Source organism: Gorilla gorilla, chromosome 4 (genome assembly GCF_029281585.2).
Source record: "Gorilla gorilla gorilla isolate KB3781 chromosome 4, NHGRI_mGorGor1-v2.1_pri, whole genome shotgun sequence".
In the NCBI taxonomy this organism is placed as follows: domain Eukaryota; kingdom Metazoa; phylum Chordata; class Mammalia; order Primates; family Hominidae; genus Gorilla; species Gorilla gorilla.
In genome coordinates, this window is record NC_073228.2 from 27,063,058 (window position 1) to 27,087,818 (window position 24,761).

The following is a 24,761-nucleotide window of genomic DNA, read 5'->3' on the forward strand; positions in this document are numbered from 1 at the left end:
CCTAGGCAAAGAGGAGAATCTGGCCCCACAGCTGCCAGCCGAGCCTTGGTCTCCTCTGCAGGGCCTGGAAGAACAGAAAGCCCTCCGGGGACCACCATGTGGGACCCTAGACCCTAGAAGGCTTCGTCCCAGGAGGCTCGCCCATCCCAAGCATCCATGGGTGACTGGGTCTCCACCTCTTGGCCATGCTGACTCACTCCCTACCTCTGAGAGTCCATGACCCAGAGCTCCAGAAAGACTATCCTCCTGCCCACCCAACCAGGTGGCGAAATCTCTGGGGTCAGGTGGGGCCTTATCACCCTCCTTGGTCAAGGAGCCAGGTATCTGCACAGGCCTACAGACCTGTGTAGACCAGGTGCCTGTGGTATGGGTTGTGGGCCCCAGCCCCATTCACCCATCCCCGCCCTGCTGAGAGTTTGTTCATCGGCTTTACAGACCTGTCTCTGTGGGCACCAGGGGCACCCCTGTCTCTCTCTCCCTGGCCCTCCTGCTCCATCCCTGGGCAGCAGCGCTGTACTCCTGCTATGTGCTCAGCCTGCTTCCCGTGCCTGTGGAAGTCCCATGGAAATAGCATGGGGCAGGGGAAAGAGCGTGGGAGGCCCTCACCCACTGTGAGTCAGGAAAGTTGCTTCACTTCTCCGGGTCCAGCTTTCCCGTCTGTAAAACGGGCCAGTGATTCCTCTGTTCCTGTGGCCTCCTGAGCAGTGGTGAGGGCTGCATGAGGGACCCAGAGTCTGGGCCACAGATGGCCCTGGATCAGCATCGTGTGTGCCCTGAGGGCACCTGATCCAGCCTTGGCAGGGGCCAGAGGAGCTCCCAGAGGAGATGGCATCTGAGCTGAGGGCATGCAGAGTTCTTTTCCTTTTTTCTTCTAACATGTTTTTCTTCTTTACAAAGGTCAATCTTCCAAGGGAGGAAAATTTATAAAGGGAATAAAGAGACCATTCAATCAGCCCTTCTCAGAGCCCACCACCACCTGCTTCTGCACCTCACTCCATCCACACACACGTGTTGCCACACCAGTGGCATCGTGTATCTATTGAACTGGGGCTCAGCCTCCTGTGTGGCTGGGACTACAGACATGCGCCACTATGCCCGCCTAATTTTTGTATTTTTAGCAGGGACGAGGTTTTGCCATGTTGGCCAGGATGGTCTCAAAATGCTGACCTCAAATGTTCCATCCGTCTTTGCCTTCCAAAGTGCTAGGATTACAGGCATAAGCCATTTCCTGCCTGGCCAATAGCACATGCTTTTAAAAAATACCTGCCAAGAAAGGGTACCCTGAGTCCTTACATGACTGAAAATGTATTTATTCTGACTTTACTTGACTGTTTGGCTGCACATAGACTTCTAGGTTGAAAATCATTTTTTCTTAAACTTTTAGGTTTATTCTTCCATAATCTTCTAGCACTAAATGTTGTAGCAGAAAAATCTGACACCAATCTAATTCTTGTTTTATAGATTGTCTGTTTTATCTAAAAGTTTCTTTTATTCTTAATGTTTGGAAATTTTATAGTGATGTATGTAGGAGTGAGTCTTTTTCCATTTGTCCACCTGGTTTATAATGTTTATCAACTGACCCCTTGCTCCCCCCACCCCTCATAGAGTGCAGGGGCTTTAATTTATTCACTGCTAAATTCCCTGTATCTGGCACACATCAGGTTCTCAATAGTCATTTGCTGAGTGAATGAATTTATTCTGCTAGAATTTAAAGTCCTGTGACTCGCATCAGCTCAGAAAATTTTTCTTTTATTCTTGTGTTTTTTTTTTGAGACAGGGTCTCAATCTGTCATTCAGGCTGGAGAGCGGTGGTGTAATCACAGCTCACTGCAGCCTTGAACTCCTGGGCACAAGTGATCACAGCTCACTGCAGCCTTGAACTCCTGGGCACAAGTGATCTTCCTGTCATAGCCTCCTGAGTAGCTAGGACTACGGGTGCACGCCACTATGCCTGGTCAATTTTTAAAATTTTTGTAGAGATATGGTCTTGTTATGTTGGTAAGGTTGGGAATTTTTTTTTCTTCTTTTGTGAGAGTCTCACTGTCACCCAGGCTGGAGTGCAGTGGTGTGATCTTGGCACACTGCAACCTCTGCCTCCTGAGTTCAAGCAATTCTCGTGCCTCAGCCACTTGAGTAGCTGGGATTACAGGTGTGCATCACCACACCTGGCTAATTTTTGTATTTTTAGTAGAGATGGGGTTTTGCCATGTTGGCCAGGCTGCTCTCAAACTCCTGACCTCAGGTGATCCACCCGCCTCGGCCTCCCAAAGTGCTGGGATTACAGGCATGAGCCATCACGCCTAGCCTAGTTTTACAGATTTTGTAGTTTCTTGTTTTTGGTCTATAACCTGCTGCCTACTTTTCTTGCTTCCTTGCCTATATATATATTCATTTGTTTTTTAATTCCTTTGCTGAGAATAAAAATTGGATACTTTAGCTGGGCTTATCCTTCAGTTTTTTTGTTTTTGTTTTTGTTTTTGAGACAGAGTCTCGCTCTGTCTCCCAGGCTGGAGTGCAGTGGCGCAATCTTGGCTCACTGCAAGCTCTGTCTCCCGGGTTCATGCCATTCTCCTGCCTCAGCCTCCCGAGTAGCTGGGACTATAGTCGTCTGCCACCACGCCCGCCTAATTTTTTGTTATTTTTAGTAGAGACGGGGTTTCACTGTGTTAGCCACGACGGTCTCGATCTCCTGACTTCGTGATCCGCCCCATTCGGCCTCCCAAAGTGCTGGGAGTACAGGCGTGATCCACCGCACCTGGCCTCAGGTTTTTTTTTTTTTTTTAAACAGGCAAGTTCTTGCTGTGTCACCCAGGCTGGGGTGGAGTGGCTTGATCATAGTTCACTGCAGCCTCAAACTCCTGTACTCAAGTGATTCTCCTGCCTCAGCCTCCCAAGTAGCTGGGACTATAGGCACTCATCACCAAGCCTGGTTAATTTTTTTTTTTTTTTTTGGTAGTAGAGACAAGGTCTCATATTGTGGCCCAGGCTGGTCTTGAACTCCTGGCTTCAAGCTATTCTCCCCACTCGGCTTCCCAAAGTACTGGGATTACAGGCATAAGTCACCTTGCCTGGCCTTTCACTTTTATTTTAGGTAAACTGCTTTTAAAATACCCTCTTAGAAACCATCTTCCTTGCTACAGAAGGCAGAAAGCACCCCGTGGCTTTTCCTCAAAGGAAGATCACTGGGGGGGCTGGGCGCGGTGGCTCATGCCTGTTATCCCAGCATTTTGGGAGGCCGAAGTGAGCAGATCACCTGAGGTCAGGAGTTTGAGACCATCCTGGCCAACATAGTGAAACCTCGTCTCTACTAAAACTACAAAAATTAGTCGGGTGTGATGGCACGTGCCTGTAGTCCCAACTACGCGGGAGGCTGAGGCAGGAGAATCGCTTGAACCTGGGAGGCAGAGGTTGTATTGAGGTGAGATCACACCACTGCACTCCAGCCTGGCAACAGGGTGAGACTCCATCTCAAAAAAATAAAATAAAATAACCGAATATGCACAATTCAACTGTAATAGATACTATCAATTTACCCTCCAAAGTGACCATACCAATTTATACCCCCACCAGCCTTGCTAAAAGTATTCTAAGATATTAATTTTGTGGTTAATAAAATATCCACTGAGACTTCTGAAAAAACTTCAAATTCAACTCATGTACTTACCCATAGGTTCCTTAATAACACCATAATAATCTGGTGCATCATTAGGGTCTACTGGTTCAAGGAAAGGCCAGGCCATCTTATGGGCCTATAATGAAAAAGTAGGCATTCTTATTGTCAGTGAAAACACTAATTCCATTTAAGATTCCCAGTTGAGTCACTACATCAATGAACCCAAAAGTCAGTTTTAAATGCGATACATGAAATACTTTACATTAGGTGATTTCTGCTCTAGTAATAAGTTACCTAAGATGAGCTTCCTCTGCAATAATGGTACTCAAAGCCTGGTCGGAAGACCTTGGTGCGGTGAAGGGGTGGGTTGCCCCTCCACACCTGTGGGTGTTTCTCGTTAAGTGGAACGAGAGACTTGGAAAAGAAAAAGACACAGAGACAAAGTATAGAGAAAGAAATAAGGGGGCCCAGGGTACCTGCGTTCAGCATATGGAGGATGCTGCCGGCCTCTGAGTTCCCTTTGTATTTATTGATCATTCTTGGGTGTTTCTCGGAGAGGGGGATGTGGCAGGATCATAGGATAACAGTGGAGAGAAGGTCAGCAGATAAACACGTGAACAAAGGTCTTTGCATCATAGAAAAGGTAAAGAATTAAGTGCTGTGCTTTAGATACACATACACATAAACATCTCAATGCCTTACAAAGCAGCGTTGCTGCCCGCGTGTCCCACCTCCAGCCCTAAGGCGGTTTTTCCCTATCTCAGTAGATGGAACAGACAATCGGGTTTTATACCGAGACATTCCATTGCCCAGGGACAGGCAGGAGACAGATGCCTTCCTCTTGTCTCAACTGCAAGAGGCATGCCTTCCTCTTATACTAATCCTCCTCAGCACAGACCCTTTATGGGTGTCGGGCTGGGGGACGGTCAGGTCTTTCCCTTCCCACGAGGCCATATTTCAGACTATCACATGGGGAGAAACCTTGGACAATACCTGGCTTTCCTAGGCAGAGGTCCCTGCGGCCTTCCGCAGTGTTTGTGTCCCTGGGCACTTGAGATTAGGGAGTGGTGATGACTCTTAAGGAGCATGCTGCCTTCAAGCATCTGTTTAACAAAGCACATCTTGCACAGCCCTTAATTCATTTAACCCTGAGTTGACACAGCACATGTCTCAGAGAGCACGGGGTTGGGGGTAAGGTTATAAATTAACAGCATCCCAAGGCAGAAGAATTTTTCTTAGTACAGAACAAAATGGAGTCTCCTATGTCTACTTCTTTCTACACAGACACAGTAACAATCTGATCTCTCTTTCTTTTCCCCACAGTGTGGGGGGTGGAACACAAGTTTAGAAGTCACAAAATCAGTATTCTGGGCCCTACATGATGAGCTGTCACTGAGTGATGCTGGCATTGCAACTGCTTCTGTAAACAGGTGGGATGGGTTCAAAGTGTGGAATCATTACCACAGCTGATTAATGATGAGGTGGCAGAGATGTGATGTTAGATAACATTCAACCACACATTGAGACTACGAGTCCCTTTTTAGTTTCTTCAATTCTTGTGATTATGATAAAAATAGGAGAAAGTTTCAATCCAATGCACTATATCCTTTTATTTCCCCCCATTGTTTTGAGACAGGGTCTCGCTCTGTCATCCAGGCTGGAGTGGAGTGGCACGATCATAGCTCACTGTAGCCTCCTGTGCTCAAGTGATCCTCTCATCTCAGCCTCCCGAGTAGCTGGATAAACAAGTGCGTGCCAACATGCCCAGCTAATTTTTTATTTTTATTTTTTGTAGAGATGGTGTCTCACTTTGTTGCCCAGATTGGTCTCTAACTAATTGACTCAAGTGATCCTCCTGCCTTGGCCTCCCAAAGTGCTGGGATTATAGGGGTGAGCAACCACACTGGCCTTCTATGTCTTCAATACATCTGTATCACTTGCTAATCCTGCAAACCATACCTATCCTGTTTTTCTTTTCTTTCCTTTTTTTTTTTTTGAGACGGAGTCTCGCACTGTCACCTGAGCTGGAGTGCCATGGCTCGATCTTGGCTCACTGCAACCTCTGCTTCCTGTGTTCAAGCGATTCTCCTGCCTCAGCCTCCCTAGTAGCTGGGATTACAGGCTCACGCCACCACACCCGGCTAGTTTTTTGTATTTTTAGTAGAGACGGGGTTTCACCATGTTGGCCAGTCTGGTCTCAAACTCCTGACCTCATGATTTGCCCACCTCAGCCCCCCAAAGTGCTGGGATTACAGGTGTGAGCCCCCGTACCCAGCCCCCTTTCTGTCTTTCATAAGGAAAATAATAACTATAATCTAATCATACTGTTTCTCAATCCATGGGAGTGAGAGGAAGTTTCTTTAAAAATAAAATGTATAAAGAAGTGAGTCATGTTAGATTATCTGAGTGTTAGATAAGCTGATAGGTGTGGGGATATGGTAAAGCTCATGACACTGGTATGTGGAGGACTGAAGTTTGTCAAGCCCTTCACTAGACTAGCTGAGACTCAGTAAATAATCACTCTAAGATTGGAAACTTGAAATCCTAACATTGGAAACTTGAAATCCTAGAAATGCTTCCAAAATTATGCTGGCTGATTTCATTTTGAAATGCTGCACAGAGAGGGGTCTCACCTGTAAGGAACGGAGCACCCTCTTCAACCCCTCATAATCCTTCTCTGTTAGTGGCGTGAGCACTGTCATGGCATCCTCTGTTGACTGGAAGTGTGGACAGACATACTCATCAATGAGCTCTGCCTCACTCTGCAAGATGCCAATGCAGCACCCATGGTACCAATTCTGACACCGATCACAGCCAATAAAAAATCTGCAAGATCCGAAATGGAAATGTGAGTTCAAAACAGATGGGATGATGTTACTTATAATAAAGCATGCACCTGAAAATTTGCTAAACCCTGGGATATAAAATAGTTTTAGTATTATGGTTTTAATACTTTCAAGATCGACATTCCAGTACATTAATTTAGTATTTTTCATGTTAAGAACAAGCAGTAAAAAAATTTATAAGAACACTGTAATTTTGGAGAACCAATTTAAAGATAAATATGAAACATTCAATTGATTTTAAAGCTGAAAACAAGTCACAAATCTTTCAACTAGTACTGTACCATATGGGAGTTCAAAATCCTGTAAGGTAATAACAGAGTCTCAAAGCTTATACCCAAATTAGTGTTTTTCTAACCTATAATAAAGCACCATTTCAAACACTGATAAAGTCCAAACAAGTCAAGCTATTTTAATCTCATTAATTTCTATGTTACATGTTGAAGAATCAAATCTACCATTAAACCACATTTTCCCCAATGTGTCTCAAACATTCACTATGAAGCAAGATAAATTTTGAAGGGTAGGTAAAAAGGGAAAAAGAGAAAAAAAAATGAAAAGGAATTTGTAATGTAAGTGTATAACAAATGTAGAAAAAATCTGCTTTTTATTTTAAAGTAAATAAGTAACCAGTCAGAGCAATTTGGCTTCCTAAATTATTAAATGTGATGCTCTTATTAGAACTCACTGTGACTGCAGGTGTCTGCAGATACAGTACAATTCCTCACTGCTGCCCTCTTGTGCCCGTTTACAATCATTACAGATGTACACATCCATTTTCTTAGCCTCCTTTTCTGCGATGCCAACACATTCTCCATAATACCAGTTAGTACAAAGATCACAGCCAATATAGAACCTAAAAGTATTCACAACGAAAATGACAATGTAATTGTCGTTTTGAGCTGCATGGTACTTAAATCTGTCTTCCCTGCCTTGCTTCATTTTTTTACAGGATAACTTCCTGCTATGAGTCAGCTAAACATTCCTGAATCCAACCATTCTACCCCTGGCAAACTCCAGTATCTGATACTCTATCACATGTGCAAACAAAGTAACTCACATGGGTTTCAACAAGTACACTGCTTAGTGAAATATGGGTCTTTAAAAACATACTGGAATTTGAAAAAATAAACCACACACTGATGGTAATGTCTTCCTCTGAATGAATGTGTGTAAAACTGTAACAGGCACAAAAACCAAAGCCAAAGAATCAAAGACTTACATCTGTCAAACCTATTCCACAGAAGCCATTTCAATATCAGGGCTATTTCTTAGATAGGTTTAAAAATGTATCTCACAATTTAAATTTGAAAACAAAGCAAAGCGCAAACACCAAGTAGAAGTTACACTACAAGGACCATGCAGGTCAGCCAGGTGTAGAAGATAAACGGTCAAAATATGCTATGAAGAAGAAAACTAAGAAAGGTACATAGAGCAATTCAATCTCTACCAGGTTTTCTGAATAAACATTGGAATTTAATCGAATTAAAAATAATTTCTCATAATGGAATATGGCATGGGCCAGTTTTTCAGTTAATATAATGTTTGTGACAATGTGGGCAGCGGCCTGGCTAATTAACGGGTAGGGAACATGGAAGGAGCTGCTTCAGTTCAACATCTGGGACATGGTATGGGGAAGGATGCAAAGATAGTTATCCAGAATCTGTCTACACTGCTTGGCAGGGTCTACACTGCCTGGCAAGGCGGAGCTGTGTAAGTGTGTGATTGTGGAGTGCACAGTGGCCTCTGTAATAAAAGACCTAATGACAAAAGAAAAAGTAAATGTAACAAACGCTTATACAGTGTGTCTACAAGTGTTGATAGGCACAGTGTAGGAACATCATGTCAAAGTCATAGTGAGAATTACCATGAATCAAAGGGAACCAGGCTGGCCTTGCTGATACCATTGGCACTCCTAGCTCTACCAAGGCATTTCTTGGTAGATTCACCTAGAGGAATGGAAGTCGTCCTCAAGCTTCAAATTGACCTGCTTCATGAATGTGAAGGAATAATATACGGTTATGTAGTTTATCCTGTTACCACTAACTTTTTTCTTTTTTCTTTTGTCTCGCTGTATAACCCAGGCTGCAGGGCAGGGGCAGGATCACGGCCCCCTGCAGCCTGGACCTCCCAGGCTCACATGATCCTCCCACCTCAGCCTCCTGAGTGGCTGGGACTACAGACGTGCACCACCAGGCCAGGCTTTTTTTTTTTTTTTTTTTTTTTTTTTTTTGACGGAGCCTTGCTCTGTCTCCCAGGCTGGAGTACAGTGGCATGATCTCGGCTCACTGCAACCTCAGTCTCCCGGGTTCAAGCAATTCTCTTGCCTCAGCTTCCCAAGTAGCTGGGATTACAGGTGTGTGCCACCACATCTGGCTAATTTTTGCATTTTTGGTTGTGCCACGTTGGCCAGGCTGGTCTCAAACTCCTGACTTCAGGCGATCCACCTGCCTTGGCCTCCCAAAGTCCTGAGATTACAGGTGTGAGCCACAGGGCCCAGCCTCTTTTCATATTTTTTAAAAAAAGTTTTAACGAGCAGTGAGGACGACCAGAGGTCACTTTCGTCACCATCTTGGTTTTGGTGAGCTTCTTTACTGCATCTTGTTTTTTCTTTTTTTTTTTTTTAAGACTGGGTCTCACTCTGTCACCCAGGTTAGAGTGTAGTGGCACAATCTCGGCTCAGTGTACCCTGCACCTCCCAGGCTCAAGTGATCCTCCCACCTCAGCCTCCCAAGTACCTAGGACCACAGGCACGTGCCACCAAGCTCAGCTAATTTTTTGTATTTTTGTTAGAGACAGGGTTTCACCATGTTGGCCAGGCTGGCCTTGAACTCCTGACCTCAGGTGACCCACCTCAGCCTCCCAAAGTGCTGGGATTACAAGCGTGAGTCTCTGTGTCTGGCCAACATACTATTGTCTCAATATGCATTTTGCCATACTTTTTAAGCGCATCTCTTCTGCTATCCTGTAGTACAACTTACTCTTGGAAATGATCAAAGCAAACTATATTACCCTAGGGACAAACCCATTGTGATTGGCATCCACGAACAAACTTGGTGTAAAGAAATCATATCTATGACCAAGAGGATTTCTTTCTCATTTGGAGATAAGAGTCTCACTTTGTCACCCTGCCTGGACTGCAGTGACATAAACACGGCTTGCTATAGCCTTGACCTGCCAGGCTCAAGTGATCTTCCTGCCTTAACCCCTTCAAGTAGCTACAGGTGCTCACCACCATGCCCAGCTACTTTTTTTTTTGTAGAGATGGAGTCTTGCTGTGTTGCCCAGGTAACTTACCTCCTGAGCTCAAGTGATCTGCCTGCCTTTGCCTCCCAAAGTGCTGGGATGACAGTTATGAGCCACTTGTACCCAGCCATAAGAATATTTCTTAAAATCTGACTTAAATTTTTTTTAAAAAATTCTTTTAGAGATAGGGTTTCACCATGTTGGCTAGGCTGGTCTCGAACTCCTGACCTCAGGTGGTCTGCCCACCTTGGCCTCCCAAAGTGCTTGGATTACAAGTGTGAGCCACTGTGCCCAGCCAAAATCTGACACATTTATAAATTTCTACATTAATTTTAAATACCAAAAATATTCCCAAAACGTTTCATCATGATTATTTTTCTTCCTAAATCTTATAGTCTCTCAGAAAAATAACTTAGCCCACGTTTCCTTTAAAGAGTTTTTAATTTTTTTAATGAAGGGCCGAATTAATTTTATTTTTCCTTCTTTAAAAAAATTCGTCCAGCACAGTGGCTCACACCTGTAATCCCAGCAGTTTGGGAGGCCGAGTGCGGAAGATCACTTGCGTCCAGGAGCTCAAGACCAGCCTGGCCACACGGTGAAACCCCATCTCTACTAAAAATACAAAAATGAGCCAGGTGTGGTGGCGCATGCCTGTAGTGCCAACTACTTGGAAGGCTGAGGTTGGAGGCTCCCTTAAGCCTGAGAGGTGAAGACTTCAGTGAGCTGTGATGGCACCACTGTGCTCCAATGTAGATGACAAAGTGAGACCCTGTCTTAAAACAAAACAAAACTTTTTTTGGAGATAGGGCCTCACTTGATCGCCCCGGCTAGAGTAGAGTGGTGCTATCATGGCTCACTGCAGGGTCGACCTCCTGGGGTCAAGCAGTCCCCTGGCCTCAGCCTCACCAAGTAGCTAAGACTACAGGTGTGCATCACAACATCCAGCAAATTCTTTTTTGTAGAAACAGGGTTTTGCCATGTTGCCCAGGCTGGTCTCAAAATCCTGGCCTCAAGTGATCCACCCACCTCAGCCTTTTAGAATGCTGGGATTACAGGCTGTGAGCCACAACTCTCTTGGCCTATAAATGATAATTTAAGTGAATCTCTGAAGCTACAGTTTTTTGTTTCGAGATGGAGTCTCGCTCTGTCGTGCAGTGGCATGATCTCGGCTCACTGCAACCTCCGCCTTCTGGGTTCAAGTGATTCTCCTCCCTCAGCCTCCCAAGCAGCTGGGATTACAGGTGCCTGCCACCATGCCTGGCTAATTTTTGTATTTTTAGTACAGACGGGGTTTCGCCCTGTTAGCCAGGCTGGTCTCGAACTTCTGACCTCAAGTGATCCTTTCACCTCAGCCTCCCAAAGTGCTGGGATTATAGGCATGAGCCATTGCGCCTAAGCCTCTGAAGCTATAGTTTTACAGATTCTAAAGCAGAGACTTCATATAGATGTCTATGAAAAGCCAAAAACAAACAAAAAACCCACAGGAAAACCTGATTCCCCACGCCAAAATTCCAAGGATTTGCCTAAAGGTAAGGTCCATCTGTACCTGAAATAAAGTTTGCTGTGCCTCTTTTTTTGCAGGGTCACCCAGCCCTATGCACCAATTATACTAGTAACAATCATTACATGAGTACCTCAGGAAGCTTTTAAATATATCACAAATATTTTACCAAATAAACCTGAATGGCCCTGGTTTAATGAACCTGTTTCTCTGTCTATAGACTATCTAGTCTTATAAAGTCAAAAGAGAAGCAATGTGACAAATTATTCAACAGCCCTTCTCTATTTATAGAGAGAGACTGAACTTCTTCCTTGGTTAGAAAGAAAACCTTGAGTTTCATTTCCTAGTTCATATATTTTTATAACATCGTGGGACAGATTTTGGGAAAACCAAGATGGTATAGCGGGCGCACACTTTGATCCTCCCTCTCCCTTCAAGAACATACAAGTGAGAGTAAAATATAAAAAAGAGAAATTGAAAAGACATAGTCATGCTTAAATAAGTTACAACAATCTCAATGGAACAGACACAAAACTGTGAGCAGGACTAAAACTGCAGGCCTTCTAGACTCCAGATGCAGAAGGAGGAAGTGGTGGCTGAACACTAACAGTAAGAGTTTCTCGGGGGTAAGGGAGGCTAACATGCTGTGTGTGAGGCAGTGATAAGCGCTGGCTCCCTGCTGGAAGTTAAGGGTTGACTGGGCTACACTGGGCTTCAGGAGAGAAGAAAACAACACTCCTCTCACTCAAAATAAGCTTGCAAAATTCAAATGTTTGAAAATGAAAATGTGTAATATGAAAAAAAGATAACCAGGGCCCATACGGTGGCTCATGCCTATAATCCCAGCACTTTGGGAAGTCGAGGAAGGAGGATCACTTGCTTGAGCCCAGGAGTTTGAGACCAGCCTGGGCAACATGGCAAAACCTTGTCTCTACAAAAAAACAATGACAACAACAATAACAACAAAAAACACCCCAAAATTAGCCAGAGATGGTGGCATGGCACGCGCCTGTAGTCCCAGCTACTTGGGAGCCTGAGGCGCAAGGACTTACTGATCTGGGTAGGGGGAGGCTGTGATGGGGTGTGATTGCACCACTGCACTGCAGCCTAGGAAAAAGAATAAGGCCCTGCTTCTCAAAAAGCAAAAAAAAAAAAAAAAAAAAAAGCCAATAAAATCAATGGTCTAATCTGAATTCACTCCAAATGAAATTATACAGCAATTTGACAGGCCAGGCATGGTGGCTCACACCTGTAATCCCAGCACTTTGAGAGGCTGAGGAGGGAGGATCACTTGAGGTCAGGAGTTCAAGACCAGCTTGGCTAACATGGTGAAACCCCGTCTCTACTAAAAATACAAAAAAAGCTGGGCATGGTGGCAGGTGCCTGTAATCCCAGATACTCAGGAGGCTGAGGCAGGAGAATTGCTCCAACCCGGGAAGCGGAGATTGCAGTGAGCAGAGGCAGCCCTACGCCCTCCAGCCTGGGCAACAGAGCAAGACTCCATTTAAAAAAAAAATTAACCCTATTTAAAAAAAGAGGCAGAAATAAAAATAGGTAGATGTAAAGAAGGAATCACATATCTTATAAACTAAAAAGAAAATAAAATGTATTTTTAAAATATGCCAGTACTTATACATATTTGAAACTTTAGCAGAGACGGAGTTTCCTCATGTTGGTCAGGCTGGTCTTGAACTCAAAAGCAAATTACCTTAGCAATAATGTGTTTTTTTGTTTTTTTTTTTTTTTTGAGACAGAGTCTCGCTCTGTCGCCCAGGCTGGAATGTGGTGGCGCGATCTCGCCTCACTGCAACCTCTGCCTTTTGGGTTCAAGCGATTCTCTTGCCTGAGTCTCCGGAGTAGCCAGGACTACAGGTGTGCGCCACCACGCCCAGCTAATTTTTGTATTTTTGTAGAGATGGGGTTTCACTATGTCAGCCAGGCTGGTCTTGAACTCCTGGCGCCATGTGATTCACCTCCCTTAGCTTCCCAAAGTGCTGGGATTACAGGCGTGAACCATTGCACCCAGCTCCTTCTTTCCCAAAGTATAATTTTTCTTCCTCATTAGATTGTTTTTGTATAAAATATGTTTATATATGAACACATGCATTAAAACAATACATACAAGATATATTCTAAAGTTGTTTAAAAATGATTGTCTTTGGGGTTTAGATTTAGAGATCACTTTTATTTGTTGGCTTTGAAGTGCAACTGACCTATTTATTTACATATAAAGGATATAAACTACAAATATTTTCCCACTCTGTACAGAATGTGGAATGGAAACAGTGCATGGCACACCTTAAGTGTTAAATAAACATTTCCTGAGTGAATTGAATGGATACATCATACTATATATACACTAGTCTGTAATTTGGATTTTTTGTTCAAGCACTTGTCATTGGCAATTTCCTCCAAATAATTAAAAAACGAAAAACACCAATCCCACATTATTTTCTTAAAATGGAAGTACATTTTTTGGATATTCCAAAATGTATTCCAGTGGTTCTCAGCCGGAAGTGGTTCTGACACCTCCTAGAGAGTGTTTGGGAATGTATGGGGAGCGGGCAAGGTTATCTTTTTGGTTGTAAAAATGATGAGGCTGGTACTAGCCTTTGGTATCCGGGCCCAGAGATGCTAAACTTCTTCCTACAGTGTGTAAACTGGCTTGTCCAAAAGGCCAAAGCGCTTCTGTTGAGAAACACTGATGACCAATCTCCTCTATGTGGTCCTGTGAGACTGCGAAACACGTATTTGATCTTCCTGGTTCCTGGCATACAATTCCTAAAACCCTCAGAATCTGCAAAATAAGTCTTTTTTTTATGCTAATGATTGACTGATTAGGCTTTCCTAGAGAGCCTCAGGATTGGGGCTGGTAGTCAGGGCTTTCAGTGCCACTCTCAACCTCTGACAAAGAGAGAGAGGCTGAAGGTTAAGCTGACCACCAACAGCCAACGGTGTAATCATTAATGACTCTGTAATGAAGCTTCCATAAAAACCCAAATTGAGGCCGGGCACAGTGGCTCACGCTTGTAATCCCAGCACTTTGGAAGACTGAGGTGGGTGGATTACTTGAGGTCAGGAGTTGGAGGCCAGCCTGACCAACATGGTGAAACACCGTCTGCACTAAAAGTACAAAAAATTATCCAGGCATGGTGGCACACGCCTGTAATCTCAGCAACTCGGGAGGCTGAGTCATGAGAATCGCTTGAACCTAGGAGGCAGGTTCAATGTTTATCTTGTAACTGACTATGTTACTGAATTATAATTTTTTTTTTTGAGACCTAGTCTCATTCTGTCACCCAGGCTGGAGTGCAGTGGCGTGATCTTAGTTCATTGCAACCTCTGCCTCCCAGGTTGAAGCGATTCTCGGGCCTCAGCATCTCGAGTAGCTGGGATTACAGGCATGCACCACCACGTCCGGCTAATTTGTTTGCAATTGTAGAAAAGACAGGGTTTCACCATGTTGCCCAGACTGGTTTGAACTCCTGGCCTCAAGTGATCTGCCCGCCTCGGCCTCCAAAGTACTGGGATTAGAGGTGTGAGCCACTCAGTCCAGACAACATTTATTTCTTTATTCATTTCACCAGTTGGCATGGTTTCCAGACTTTTCTTGATTTATTTTATTTTATTTTTTGAGAAGGGTCTCACTCTTGCAGCCCAGGATGGAGTACAATGGCGCAATCTTGGCTCACTGCAACCTCCACCTCAGGGGTTCAAGCGATTCTTCTGCCTCAGCCTCCTCAGTAGCTAGGATTACAGGCATCCGCCACCATGCCCAGGTAATTTTCGTATTTTTAGTAGAATTTAGGAGTTTCCTAAATTCTGGGGGCTTGTCTCCCTGCTCCCCCACCCCGACTAATTTCCCTCGGTCGCTGGCGCTGCCCCGTCCCTTAGGTCGCACGGGCCGCCCCACTCCGAGACTTTTTCTTTCTTTCGCTGGCTCTTTCAGCTTCAGTTTCCCTAGGGGGCGGGAGGGGAATATTTGGGGGCTCTCCTGCCTTCCTCTCCGAGCCGCGGAAGGGGAGACGCAGGGAGGAGGTCCGGCCGGCTTTGGGCTCCAGCCAGGGGTCAGCGGAGACTATGGTCTCCGAAGGCCTTAGACGCGGGGCATTTCGCGAGCTGCGCGTCTCTCTCAACGGCGCACCGCGCCCGGAGTCCAGCCGCGCCGCGCGGCGCCCAGCCCCGGCCCCCCAGGCTCTCCGCCCCCGACTCAATGCTCCCGCGCTCCCCCTAGCGGCCGCCGCGCCACCTCGCCCCGTCCCAGGCTCGTAGGCTGCTCAGCTCACGTGACCGCGATCCGGTAACGGAAGAAACAAGATGGCGGCTGAAGGCGATCCGCAGTGGGGCCCCAGCCATTCGGATTGAGCCTTCTCCCTCCAACCGCTTCCGCAGGCCGGGCCCCTCCTGCCCTGCCCCTCTGGCCTCCCCACCCGGCCCCGGCCGCCCCCACTGCGCCCATTGCGCCCGCCCCTTCCCGGCCGCTTTCCCTTCTCCCTCCGCCTCGGCTCCAAAATGAGGGGCCGGCGGGGCAGGCCGACCAAGCAGCCCGCGGCTCCCTCTGCGGAACGCTGCGCCCCGGCCCCGCCGCCGCCGCCGCCGCTGCCCACGTCCGGACCCATCCGGGGTTCCGCTCGCGGCAACGCGGTAGCAGCCGGGGCAGGTGGGCCGCCGCCAGGCTGAGGTGGCGCCCAAGACGCGGCTGAGCTCGCCCAGGATGGGCGGCAGTAGCCGGAGAAAGCCGCCACCGCCGCCAGCCCCACCCCAGCACCAGCGCCCCGGCCGGGGAGAGGCGGGGGCAGCCACCTGGCCCGGACGGCTGCGGTCCGGACGGCCGTCAACAAAGTGGTGTAGGAGGACGCCAGTTACTGCACGGAAAGCAGCGTCAGGAGCCATAGTACCTACAGCAGCACTCCAGGTACCCACTCAGCCCAGTTGCTGCAGACTCCTTCCCCACCTTCTCTGCCCTCCCCCTTTGCTCACTCGTGTGCTGTGCATCCTGCTCCGATCTCCCCCCAACCCCGCCGACCCCCAGATGGGAAATGCGAGGGCACATCAAGTGGCAAAAAACCAGATTTATAGGAGGAAAGAGGCGCATTGTTCAAAATGGAGATTGCATTGTTGCAGTTTGCAGGCCACACTCGCTCTCTCTTCCCGCCTCCCGCCAACCTCCTCTTTTTCCTCCTCAGAATTTGTACCAGTGCAGTGTCTCCACCGGGCAAGATTGAAACTTGGGCAAACACATATCCATTGCTTTCATTTTTTCCCCTTGTTTTGGTAGTTTTCTGGAATGAAAGAAGCCTCTTGTTTTGCAAACCTCTTTTCATTTCTAATGTGGTTCCTTTCGGATTTTTATTATATATCTGTTCCTTAAAAGGGAATTAAGGATTTGGACAGATTGTGTGCCACAATCTGTTTTCACACCCCTAGCTGTGGTTTTAAAATTATGTTAAGGAAACGGATCATTTGGGTTAGTAGGGGAACCTTATCTGGTCTTGTGTGTTTGCTTTTATTCTTCGAGTGCTAACGGGCCCGTGCAACAGTTTCTGGTAAATGGCTGATTAAAAAGCAAAGCAGAAAGCCAAACAAGACCCAACCAAATTTGGTAATTCATCTGATTCAAAGTTGTTTTGGTTAAATCAAAAATTTACAAGACCGCAGGAACGCGCATCTTAACTCATTTGATTGCTTTGCCTTGCTTGGGAAATGCAGGTTCGTGTCACCTGTTGCAGAAGATGTGTAGTTGACCATCTAGGCATAATTGCCTAAGATGAACTTTTGGACCAACTTCTAAGTCACACAGCGTCAGTATCAGATTTATTACACAACGACTTATTCTTTTCACTCTATTTCTGAGGAAAAAGCCCTCCCGAAATCCGTAATGAATTTCTCCATGGTAACCCCTCTTCTGTTTACAAACAGAAAAGTTTCTCTAGGCTGGTGCTGAGATGCATTTTGTTAACCACCCCGCGGCCCGGCCCCTCCCAAAGGCTGCTTTGTATTAAATACGTAGTTGCAGTGTACTAAATTGTGAAATTAACATAACCAAAGCAACAACCGGCAAGACTTGTCCTTTATAATTTTGCAAATCTAGATTAATTAAATTAGAATCTGGTTTTAAAATCATTTTAAAAATAAAGTTTATGAGGAAGTATTTGTGAGGAAAAAGGACCCTTTTTTCCTTGAAGTGAGGTGTGTCATGTCTTTCTCAGAGAGAGTAGGGTAGTAGAAGTGGTTAAATTGAAAAGTTTCTGTTTTTTAATAAATGCTTAAATACTTATTGGAGAAGTAGGGTAGTATTATATTAAGCCAAATGTAAACCCACGTAGGTTGTCCTAACATAAACTGAAAAAAGGTAATTTCTTTTGCCCGATGGTCAGAATCCTCTCCAGACTTTCCCTGGGAGGCTGGCTGGAGAATAAAGGGAATGAATCAAATGTCAGATATTTATGTCTTATATGTAAACAGGAGTACATGTAAATTCTTGCCAACTTAATTTTAGTGCTTTTTTTTTTTTTTTTTTTAAAGGAGTCTTGCTCTGTCGCCAAGGCTGGAGTGCAATGGCGCAATCTTGGCTCACTGCAACCTTCACCTCCCAGACTCAAGTGATTCTCCTGCCTCAGGCTCCCGAGCAGCTGGGATTACTGGCGCCCACCAGCGCGCCTGGCTAATGTTTGTGTTTTTAGTAGAGATGGGGTTTCACCATGTTGGCCAGGCTGGTCTCAAACTCCTGACGTCATGATCCGCCCACCTCAGCTTCCCAAAGTGCTGGGACTAAAGGCGTGAGCCACCGTGCCTGGCCTAGTACATCTTTTATAGTAATAATTTTTACCTTAAATCACATGTTGGTCTTTGTACCCAGAGCCGGTAATTGAAACATGGAGACTGGATTGCATACACTCCTGGAGGAAGTTTTTTCTGGTTAGACAGAGCTGAGACATTTTGGCAGGGCAGTTCAGCTGACTTTAAGTCGTATTTGAAGGCCTAGCAAATAATATTTAGGATTGATGGCTGTGCATATGCTGACTTAAATTACAATTTGTAGCTAGGTGTTCTTTAAAAAAAGTGTTTACTTTTGATGCTTTTGTGACATTTTGTTTTTCTTTTTTTGAGAAGGAGTTTTGCTTTTGGTGCCCAGGCTGGAGTGCAATGGTAGAATCTCGATCTTGGCTCACTGCAACCTCTGCCTCCCAAGTTCAAGTAATTCTCCTGCCTCAGCCTCCCAAGTAGCTGAGATTACAGGCATGCACCACCACGCCTGGCTAATTTTGTATTTTTAGTAGAGACGGGGTTTCTCCACGTTGGTCAGGCTGGTCTCAAACTCCTGACCTCAGGCGATCCGTCTTGCCTCAGCCTCCCAAGGTGCTGGGCCTACAAGTGTGAGCCACCATGCCCGGCCTGACATTTTGTTTTTCTTAATGACGCCTGTAGCCTACTGTGTGTCTACTTTTCCTATCCTTATATGAAATTATTAACTCTGTAGAGATAGGTATTGAGCTTATTCCCTCTGCAGCTCCTGTAACAGTGTTTTGCGCATAGCAAGTGCTCATCAAAGATTGGTTGGATAAATTATTGGTAGTAGATGAGAACTTGTAGTACATGAAGTTTCGATAATTCTACAGTGGGTGTCATAACCCCTAAATATTTTGGATTTAGGAAACTAAAAATTGTCCTAATTGGTTTTTTTTGTTGTTGTTGTTCTTTTCTAATTGGATTTTGATGGATTTTGATCAGTGAATGTCTCGCTCTGTTGCCCAGGGTGGAGTGCAATGAATGGCACGCACGATCTTGGCTCACCGCAACCTCCATCTCCCGGGTTCAAGCAATTCTCATGCCTCAGCCTCCTGAGTAGTTGGGACTACAGGTGCACGCTGCCACGCCCAGCTAATTTTTTGTATTTTAGTACAGATGGGGTTTCACCGTGTTGCCCACGCTGTTCTTGAACTCCTGAACTCAGGCAATCCACCGGCCTCAGCCTCCCAAAGTGCTAGGATTACAAGCATGAGCCACCTGGCCTGGCCCAGTGAGTGTTTTTCATTGCAAGAGTTACTTTGTTTTTGAGTTGCTATTTCATATTGCTTGCCAGGCATTTTCCTTTATTGGCTGTGATGTTAATTTGGATGTTTTACCTTTTGCAACGCATTATTTCTTAAGGTTATGGTAAAATGGATGTGACTTTTTTTTCCCTTATTTCTTCTAAAAACAAAGTGGAGTACATGTGCAGAACGTGCTGGTTTGTTGCATAGGTATACGTGTGCCATGGTGGATTGCTGCACCTATTGACCCACCCTTTAAGTTCCCTCCTTCCGCCCCCCACCCCCCGGGTGTGAGTGACATTTTGAGTTCCAAACTTTTAGAACATGCCCACTTGCCTCGAATGAGTAACAATGCGTGACAGTGAGTTGTTTAGGCTAAGTACTAGTTTCATTGGTTTTATAGTCTGTACTTACTGGGTGGAAGGCTGTCAGGTAAATGTGTAGATGGAAGAAAAAAATTTTAGAACTGGTTTAAGATATCTGAATAACACATAAATAAGTATGATTGATGAATTTGAATCCTGTTGTACTGCGAAGGCTGAAAGAGGAATTTACTTTATTGGTAATTTAGAGTAATTTGATTAATTTTTATAGTTTACAGCGTTGGCTTAATTACTGACATGTGACATTCCTAACATAAGAAATAACTCCTAATATAAGAAATAACTCAGTATTTTGTAGGTAATATAACTTAATGCAGAGGCATTAATTGATATTACTAAAGTCATGAAAGGTTTATTTATTGAAGATTGTTTTCCTTTTATGGAAAAAAATGTAAGGATGACAACTTTTTAGTATAAAATTGCAACCACCTAGTTTTGCTTTAGCCGAAAGCATATGGCTGAATAATGCTTTAATTTATTTTTACCTTTTAAATTTAGAATTACTTCAGCCTATAGATTTTATGACATTGCCGATATAATGAGAAGGATTGTATAGGAAGTGTTTTCAATAGGCATTTGGTAAAGTTCTGACAGCACTTTGAAATTAAGCATTTGCTAATTTTAAGAAATTGTATGTAAAACAGAATGGTTCTTGTGTTGCAGTCTCAGTCTTATGTGAGACTTCTGAGAATACTTACCTGGAATTTTAAGACTTGGAACCTCTGATGACTTCATAAAACAAAAGCCCTGGTGTTATCCTGGAACAGTTAGTGATTTATGTCCTCTAAGGATTGTGACAGTGGAGATCAGTGGCAGAGATGCCATCAATGAACCATAGATTTACCTCAAACAGAATTTGTCACTGGTTTGACAGTATTATTCCCACCAGTGTCAACTTAATATCTTTTCAGTATAATTTCTGATCGTTACAAGTGAGGTACAAAGTGCAGTGGGCATTTAAAGGAGGGCGAGATTATATACCCTGTTTAAGGGGATTGGTGTGGGCGTAGGCTTCCTGGATGGGCATGTGGAGAGTAAGGACAGGCAGATTGAGGGAGGGAGGGGGAGAGAGCGGGAGGGAGCGGCAGGCACTGATAGTAAAGTGTGGGCAGTCTCAGGTAACTCGGTGTAACAAGAGCCTGAGTGTGTGAATAGGAAATAAATCAAAACTCCCTAGTATGTTGTGTTGGGCAGTACTTAGAGGATCAGGCTATAGCAACTGTACTTTCCCCCTCTTCTGTAGAATAGGGATTGGGCTGGATCGTGATCCTCAGGCCTTTTTCACTCCTGACACCCCGAGAAGATATGCTGTATTCCCAGCAGCACCATGCATAAACATGAAACAGAACCACATCAAATCACAGAGATGCTGTTGAACCACTGGTGTAGCCCTCTCTCTCAATTCCATTTCGAATCTGTTTAATTTTGGGTATTGGGATGATCAGAAGATCTTGAAGCATAGCTTCTGTTGTGCAGGATGGATTGACAAGGACAAGATAGCTGGTCGGTTTTGTAGTCCTAAATGGAAGATCAGTCCAGGAGGTACTTTAGAGTTCTTCTGGCCTTGACACATAGAATGTAGAGAGAGGAATGCATCACCTATGCCTCTCTAAGAATGGTAGTACTTTCAGTAACAATAGGGAGGTCAAGATTATAAGGGAAATTAATGACATCTGTTTTCAGGTATCAGTACCTCAAGAGATTAAACATGAGAATTAAAGTGAGAGCCAAAAGGGTTTTGAAAAAGTTGGGCAACATGATTTGTGAGTAGTAGAGAGGCATGTCCTAGTTACGCAGTGATAAATAGTCTTGCATACAGTTCGTGCTGTTCTATTCTGCTCACCCGTGGGCGTGTTTGGAAGTTTGTGTTGAAACATGCATGTAACAGGACTGGGGATGTTAAGACCAGGAGCTCTGGTCTCTTCTGTTAGGTCCTCCTTTCCTCTCTCCTCAAGACCCTGTGTCTTCCCTTTGACTAAAGACCCTTAATGATGGAGACATGGGGGTGAGAGAGTGGCAGTCATAGTGAGCAACTGGTAATCTGGGTGACACAGGAACAAATCCTAGCTGATGCCCTTTTCCCTTCCTGCTCCTTAGCCAGGCTCGAATCCCTCTTCCTGGGAGATCTTCCTTGAGTTCTGTTGCGCACCTTGTTCTTCCTTCTCTTTGAGTGCCTGTTGACAGTGGTTATGATCTCAGCACTAGCTTAACACTGACACTAATTATTCTATTTTTTTTTTCTTTTGAGATGGAGTCTCCCTCTGTCGCCCAGGCTAGAGTGCAGTGACACAATCTCAGCTCACTGCAACCTCCACCTCCCGGGTTCAAGCTATTCTCCTGCCTCAGCCTTCTGAGTGGCTGGGACTACAGGCGCCCACCACCACACCCGGCTAATGTTTGTACTTTTTAATAGAGACAGGGTTTTACCATGTTGGCCAGGCTGGTCTTGAACTCCTGACCTCATGATCCACCTGCCTCGGCTTCCCAAAGGGCTGGGATTACAGGCCTGAGCCAACACGCCCGGCCTCTAATTTTTTTCATGCTTTTGGTTCTTTAACATAAGCATCAGGAGGCAGCATGTTTCTTAACTTAAAAAAAAAATTATACATTAAAATGCACTTTAAAAGATCGAAAGTGACCATATAGAAAGAATTAAAATGCGTGTGAATATAATGTTTCAATTGTTTTGTCTGCTGGTATATATGTACAATTTTTATGTTTTTCTAGATAGTTAATATTCAAATATTATTTTGAGATTGTCACATTTAAAAAATAGTGACAGTAATAGTTAACATTTATTGAACATCTTTTAAGTTGCAGAATGATTTTCAAGCAATATTTATGAGAATTCAGTTTTTAAAAGGTAACAGCTTTATGGAGATATAATTTACATACTGTAAAATGTACCCTTGTAAAGTATGTAATTTAGTGGGTTTTTTTAGTGTATTGACAGAGTTGTGCAACCATTAACACTACCTAATTCCAGCTTGTTTTTACGCCCCTGCAAAAGAAAGAAGCCCATGCCTATGGCGTCACTCCCTGTTCTTCACCTCCCTCCTGCTCTCCCCTGGCAGCCAGTAATTACATTCATTTGCTGTTGATTTGCCTTTTACGGACATTTCTTATTAAGTGGAATCATATAATGTATGGCTTCTGTCATTTAGCCTAATGTTTTCAAGGTTTATGCATATCTTAGCATGTATCAGTACTATATTTGAATAACACTTCATTGTATGGCTATACCACTTTTTTTTTTTTTTAAATGGAGACAGGGTCTTGCAATGTTGCCCAGGCTGACCTGAAACTCCTGGGCTCAGGCTTCCTGCCTCAGCCTTCCAGCCTCCAGAGTAGCTAGAGTTACAGGCACACACCTGTGTGCCCAGAGACCATGTTTTGCTTATCCATTTCGTAAGTTCATGGACATTTGAACTGTTTCCACTTTTTGGCTATTATGAATAATGCTGCTGAGCACATTTGTGTACATGTTTTTATCTATACATATATTTTCATTTCTCTTAGGTATATAAATAGGATTATTTGCTGGATTATTGCAAATTCAATTTTAATTTATTTTCCTTTTTTTTTTTTTTTGACACAGAATCTCACTCTGTCGCCCAGGCTGGAGTACAGTGGCATGACCTTGGCTCACTGCAACCTCTTCCTCGGTTCAAATGGCCAGGCTGGTCGTGAACTTCTGACCTCAAGTGATCCACCCTCCTTGGCCTCCCAAAGTGCTGGGATTACAGGTGTGAGCCGCAGCACGTGGCAGAAAATAATTCAGGCATTAGAATGAATCCTTAATGAGATAGATTGGTTAGGCTGGGATGTGGTGAGCGGGAGAAAAGGAGTCAAGGATGAACTGACTTCTAAATCTCCTGTTTGAAATGCTTGTTCCCCGGTGCGGTGAAGAAACAGCACTTGAACATAAATTTAGTTTACTTAGTAAGGCCATTTTTACTTCCTGCAGAAAGGGTACACTCACTGGCAGTTTTGCCATGAGAGTACACCCAACAAAGGAGATAGGGTCATTTATAACCTGACGCATCTACCTTACTGCTGTTTCCGGTTTCCTTTGGCTGGAACGGGACCTCACATTCTGTGTTTGTCCCGATTGGTTAGTAACTTAGAACTTTTTAAAAGAGGCAAAGGTAGAGGGGAACAAAGGAAGGAGGGAGTAACTTGTGGAATGTTGAGAAAGGTAAAAACACTTTTAAATAAGGAAGAGGAACAGGCTATGACCTAATGCTTGCTTGGACCAGTCTAAGCATGCCAGGGCAAATATTTAGGCTAAATTGTGGGAGCTAAGAACATAAAGTACATTGATTTCTTTATTATGGCTAGCAGATATTTAAGAATGTTAGCACAGGTCTTTGAATAAATTTTGCTTCTAAGAGAAGTTACTATTTATTCTTAATTAGAGAGGAAAGTCTTGAAGAGGAACCTCTACTTTACTTTTTACATCCCCCTTATTTCTCTTTTCCTTGTTCACTCCTTATTTCTTCTCTTCATCTCAAATTGATCTAGTAATACTTATTTCTTTGTAGTTCTCACAGACCCAACTCCTAGTCACCCATCCATCACCTTCTCCAGCCTGCCTTCTCTGATCACCATTCCCTTTACCCCCAGGTGGGGCTAAGTTCCTGTGTTTCCCACCCCCTTAACCTCCAGGACCTTGTGCATTAATTGTTTTAGCCAAATATTTGGGGATTTTTTTTTAGGTATCTTTCAGTTACTGGTTTCTAATTTAATTTCATTTTGTTCAGGGAGCATACTTTGTATGACTTTAATTTTGTAAAACATTTTTAGAGGTTTGTTTTGCACCCCAAAATTTTGTCAGTCTAAGTGAATATTCCATATGTACTTGAAAAGAATTTTGTATTCTGCTCTTGTTGGGTGGAGTATTGCATAAATGTCAATTACGTCGTTTGTTGATAGTGTTATTAAGATCTGTCTGACTTTCTACTTGTTTTGTTGATTACTGAGGGAAGTGTTGAAGTCTACAGCTATTGTGAAGGATTTGTCTGTTTCTCCTTGAAGTTCTAGCAATCTTCTTGTATTTTGAGGCTCTGCATCTACGTATTTTGAGGCTCCTTCCTAAAGTCCATAAACCTTTAGGAAGGATTGTTTTATCCTCTTAATTAT

The 24,761-nt window shown here is 44.3% G+C and overlaps 2 protein-coding genes across 2 annotated transcripts in view; one reads left to right on the forward strand and one right to left on the reverse strand.

Annotated features, from left to right (window-relative positions):
* The window catches only part of LOC115934559 (uncharacterized), a 39,388-nt gene extending 23,292 nt beyond the window's left edge, over positions 1 to 16,096 (reverse strand). Inside the window, exons 1-5 of the mRNA XM_063705960.1 lie at positions 15,453 to 16,096; positions 8,324 to 8,431; positions 7,145 to 7,312; positions 6,247 to 6,439; positions 3,665 to 3,749 (exon numbers count right to left, since the gene is read on the reverse strand). Of these exons, the coding sequence (XP_063562030.1) occupies positions 3,665 to 3,749; positions 6,247 to 6,439; positions 7,145 to 7,312; positions 8,324 to 8,431; positions 15,453 to 16,096 (1,198 nt within the window). The remainder of the gene's footprint in view (positions 1 to 3,664; positions 3,750 to 6,246; positions 6,440 to 7,144; positions 7,313 to 8,323; positions 8,432 to 15,452) is intronic.
* LRRC37A3 (leucine rich repeat containing 37 member A3) overlaps positions 15,506 to 24,761 on the forward strand; it is a 77,246-nt gene continuing 67,990 nt past the window's right edge. Inside the window, exons 1-3 of the mRNA XM_063706179.1 lie at positions 15,506 to 16,118; positions 19,104 to 19,223; positions 23,218 to 23,365. The gene's annotated coding sequence lies outside the window, so the exon portion shown is untranslated. The remainder of the gene's footprint in view (positions 16,119 to 19,103; positions 19,224 to 23,217; positions 23,366 to 24,761) is intronic.